General features: G+C 34.1%; 1 protein-coding gene across 1 annotated transcript; it reads right to left on the reverse strand.

The window, feature by feature from the left end:
* Positions 1-260: 260 nt before the first annotated feature.
* Positions 261-4,454, reverse strand: LOC137728891 (chaperone protein dnaJ 10-like). The gene is made up of 10 exons (XM_068467683.1): positions 4,339-4,454; positions 3,884-3,988; positions 3,284-3,343; positions 2,792-2,874; positions 2,295-2,460; positions 2,067-2,196; positions 1,217-1,375; positions 935-1,107; positions 711-791; positions 261-567 (listed from the first exon to the last, which is right to left on the reverse strand). Exons 2-10 carry the CDS (start codon positions 3,968-3,970, stop codon positions 487-489), a joined length of 1,020 nt encoding a protein of 339 aa, XP_068323784.1. The 5' UTR covers positions 3,971-3,988; positions 4,339-4,454; the 3' UTR covers positions 261-486.
* Positions 4,455-5,317: the final 863 nt, after the last annotated feature.

Here is a 5,317-nt window from a genome sequence, read left to right on the forward strand (position 1 = left end):
CTATAGAGCAATTGCTTAAAAGTACATTTAGATCTTTTTGGGTGAGAAAATCAATTCATTGTACTAAAGATCAAGCAACATTTCATTGATTCATTCTTAGTTTTATTAGATTTTTTGAATTCTTAGCGGACAACCCCAATCTTGGTTTTATAGTACATCGAGGCAGCATTGAATACAAATGTTTCTCAAACAGGCAAAAATGTGGCCAATCCTGCAACAACATTCACCTGATTTTAAGGCTATGGAGCTCAAGAAAAAGATTTCCAGCCTTGAAAACACTAATTCATATTTATATAGCTCATTCATGTACATACAAAAGAAACACAATTAAATACAACAGAAACAAGCAAAGGTTGATTCAAGTCAAGGGTAGCACACTAAACTAATCAAATCAAGCGGAAACATACGCTATAAAACCCTATCACCTTAAACATGCCCACGCACATCACAATGAAGATGGAATTGCTTTTTGTATATATGAAGCAATTACGATGATGATGCAGAATCTATTTTGGTGTCGTTTTCATGGCGGAGACTGTTCTCTCTACTGTAAGCAGCTTTCGCACCCTGGAAAATAATGGAAATATGAGATTGTAAATATTCGTTCGCCAATAAAAATTACTGAGTCTGAAAATTTCACATCCGGCAAAAAGAAAAATTCGGGTCCTGGAAGGACATATTGCTACAATTCAAGGAAAAGAAACGCTTACTTGGAAGACTGTTCCTAACTTTTTCAATGCTTTAGCCCGATCCCTCAGAACATCCCTGGACACAGTGGGGTCTTTAAGTACCTGAAGAATAGAACACAATTTTTAATGATTTCTTCAAATTCTACTAGAGGCTACCTCGATTGTATTTACCTAATACCGCAAAGTAATAGCTTGCCGGATGAAGTACTATTATTAGGCTTAAGAAAGGAAAAACTGGAACTCACTGCTTGGCAGACACGTGATAAGGTTGACTCAATATCAACGACATTAATTTGCCATAGAGAATTAAGCACTTGATCCTTCCTCTCTTCAATGGCCTTCATTAAGGTCTCTTCCTTGTTTTCACCTTGGTTCAACTTCTTTAGATCTTCCTGTAGTTGAATTAAAGCTACAGCACCTGCACAGATCAAGATAATAATCAGTTTTCCCGGACCATAACAAATTTTTACACTGAAGGATATACACCCAGTGCTTCACCAAAGAACTCCTGGATGGCAAATGTGTACCTGAAGCTGCTGATACTTGTGATTTTATCTGGTGTCCTTTATCTCGCACCCATTCTGCTAAAAATGGAACCTTCATGTATCGTTTGTCTTTTCCAATTTCTCTTGCAGCTTGCCTCGTGTAAATATAACCAATCGTATGCAGCATAGCCTCACCAAAGGCTAATAAAAAGAAAATCAATTATGGCTCAGGGCTAATTGCAGCAAGCAAGAAGCAAAATTAAGGTTTCATTTAGTAAGCACTGTAAAGTTTTAAAGTATACATCAAAACCAATACAATTGGTGGAACATCATTGAAACATTTTAAGGGCTTTTCACATGTAAGCCCTTGATAACATTACAATTTCTTGAAAAAAAAACTTCAAACTCAATACTTATGGAAAAAAACCATCTTACTTTGTAATTGTAGAAGGGCATCTAAGAAACTTTACAACAAAAAATCAATTAAATCAGGACAAGTGGATAGACAAGAGTTTTTATTCCCCAATTGATCTCTTGAAGTGTTTTTGTATAAAAGTTATAGTAGTCGGAGTGCTTTTCCTAATTTGCTAGAGTGTTTTAAAGTGTACATTGAAACCATACAATTGGTGAAAATGCAACATTTCTCCAGCTCATTTATTTATTTTCAGAAGCAAGCAGGTCATTTGGTGAGTTTCATTGGAAGAGAGAATTAAGCTTTCATCTCCTTTAGGCAATTGCTTATCGAAAGTTAAATGCAGCTTTATAGTGCCTGCTGAATGAAGTAATTTTTTTTAAAAGGCAAATGATCAGGTACAATGTCATAATACAGATTTTTAAAACCTTTTCGGAAAACAATATTGTCACTTTTGGCGGGAGAACAAAAAGGGTATACCTGCTGACGAGAGGCGTTGTGCTTCTGAATTTGCCCATTTTACAAACTCATCATTACGACCATCAACAAATGGTTGAAGGCGATCTTTCAGAATAGTTATGAGCTTTACTTCCCTTTCCTTCTGCAAGGTCTACACAACAACAAAAAATAAAATAAAAAAGAGGTAGAGGATATAATTATGCATACTGAAAACCCAATATCTTAATAGTGCCAGTGTAAAATACGTACCCTCATTTTCTCCGTGACTTTCTGCCTACGGACTTCAGGGTCCTGTGTCTCTTCTTCAATTTCAACAGATGACAAAGAAGCTAAAGCAAGTTGACCAACATAATCTTCAAAGAATTCGCTCCCAAAAAGCATCCCAAACACAGCTGCAGGGTCTACCATGGAATCCCTGGAAAGAAAAAACATAATTGCAGATATAAGTATTTCCAACATGTTATCCTTGAGACAGAATGAGAGCCTGATGGTATCGTGCATCTCATTCACGAATCATTTCAACACTTTACTAATTGTTACAACTGGAGAATAAACATCATCTCCAAATTAGAAAAACTTCGTTTAGGCACAACTTAATATCATGGAGACTAATTGCAGGATATGTTTAGAAATGCATTACAACTCTTTCCAGGAAATTACAAAATGGCATAATATCATTAATGATTATTATTTTAATGATAAAATATTTAAATAGTTATTATATTCCCTAGTTTGTAAAAACTTACTGTGGTATGCCTGCCTTTCCGTGCTTGTCATATGCTTCACGCTTCTCTGGATCACTTAAAACCTGATAAGCCTCGCCCAGTGCCTTAAAGAAAATACGATACTCAGGAAATTAGGACCCAAAATGACAAGAAAACTTAAAAGTAATAAATATGAACGCAACATTAGATGTGAAATGAAACATTTTCCTGTACTTTTTACATGAATATACAACTGGCTTGGGGAGGAAATGTACATATACATTCAGGGCAGGTAGCCCAAAGCGTACTTGCCTAATTCAAGTTAACATCAAATTACAATATAATTCTATAAGTCTTGAGTTTTGGTTTTTCAATAATGCATCTTCAAACTTTCCCAGCAAAAACACATCGATATTATAAGTTCAACACAATGAACACAAGTATAGTGATGGTTATGCATATGAAAACTCAATCACAAGTTTCGGTTGTCAATAGAAAATGTAATTTAATAGCTCAGATTTTTAGTTAGCTTACCTGGAAATTTTCGGCAGCCTTTGGATCTCCAGGATTTTTATCAGGGTGAACACGCCTTGCCTAGAAACAACATATAAACCCCATATTATAATTAAGTAGATGTCTCTATCCTAAACATAAAATAAAATCTGGGCATACAATTATAACGAGAAGTAAATCGAAATACTTTAAACATGAGAAGGCAGTCAAGGTAGCATATAGCAAAGCACAGTGCATAATGATGTGGAGGCATAACTAATAAACGAATCAATGCTGCGTAAGAATCAGTTCTGTGATGTGATTAAAGCTTTGGACAAACAATAATTTTGAGGCTTTAAAAGCCCGATAATTCCTGGAAATGGCGAACTTTCATAGAGAATTTAGAATAAATAAACATAGAGTATATATTACAAGCCAGATACCTATAAAAATTGTGTGAACCGAACCAAACCATGCTACTGAATTCAAACAATGCACTAACTTAAATCGGCAGTTATAACTACTCAAAAGCAACTACAAACTTTTGAAACTCTGAATCGGGGAAAACAAAATTATTATTGTTCGCGGTTAAGATTGCTTCTGCAAGAGCGAAAACATGAAGAAATCAAGAAAGTGAATTACCTTGAGATAGTAAGCCTTTTTAATCTCAGCATAAGAGGCGTCGACATTGACATCCAATACTTCATAGTAAGCAGTGTCCTTCACCATGTTTCTTAGATCACAACCCTATCAGACCAACAAAACACAAACAAATCAGTCCATTAACTGGAACAACAAAAAGTAAATAGAATTCAAAAAATAAATAAATAAATAAAAACATATAGAAATCCACAAATAATAAGCTAAATTAGCTTCCAAATTAAAAATCCCAAGAAACAAGAAAAAAGAAGAAGAATTGAAAGGAGTATAGCCAGATCTGATCAGCAGAATAAACCCAATTGAAAGTAAGTAGCAATGCAATTATACGACACCCCAAAATTAAGATTTTCTGATCATATTCCAGTTCAATTAAAGCAAGCAAATTGAACAAAGGAGAAGAAACCCAACAAGGAAAAACTTTGAATCGAGCAACTTACGGGTTCAGGAGCTCAGGCAACGAAATTTGGACGATGAAACGAAGCAAAAGCACAAGCGAGAGAGAAAGAAAGCGCTTTGATTTTTTTTTATATTTATTTTACTTTTTTTCTTTTTTTTTTTTTTTTTTTCCTTTTGCGATGCTACACATCTATTTATTTATTTATTTATTTTCTTTAAAAGTAGTTGTAGATTTTATTCTGTTTCACTTTATTTTCTACTCATTCTTCAAATTTCGTTTTTCACATTGCCTAATTTTATCAATTGGATGAAGAGTTAGTTTTACTTGTATGGCAATGGTTCAGGGGCTGTTCGTTAGTATTTTGCAAAATGGTTTTTTTATTTTTGAAGATAAAAACGAGTAAAAGATGTGTTAGGTTTACTGTTTTATAAAAACAAACTCAAAAAATGAAAAACGCATAAAACAATATTTAGACTAGGTTTTGTAGATATCAAATTAATGTTTCTTCTATTTTCCCATAATAATCTTCAAAATAATAAAAAATGAAGAATACATTACAAAACAAAATTAGAGTTTTAATAAAAATAAAAATAAATCACGTCAACCACTACCACATCATTGTCAACACCATAACATTCTCCACTGTCTCACCACCACCGCTACCATCTTTGACACCACAACCTCCACCACCATCGTCACAACTACCATGTTCTATATTCCCAGCACCCTCACCACCATGGCCACTATCGCATCCACCGTCTCATCATTGCCACAACTGACATTATCGCTACCGTCTCACCATGACCACATCATTTTTTGGTTGTCATGACTAAGTTTGTAACTTATTTATTTCATTTTTTATTGTAAGGCTTTAAGCCTCCAACTACATTAGAGCTTATTTTTAGGTTTTGGTTGCATGTAATTGAGTAGTTTGCTAGTGATACATTAGTAGTAAGTGTTAACTACTAGTAACTAGTGTAGTAATTTAGTATCCTGAATTTCTAATGATAATGAAACTC

This window comes from Pyrus communis, chromosome 3 (genome assembly GCF_963583255.1).
Source record: "Pyrus communis chromosome 3, drPyrComm1.1, whole genome shotgun sequence".
NCBI lineage: Eukaryota > Viridiplantae > Streptophyta > Magnoliopsida > Rosales > Rosaceae > Pyrus > Pyrus communis.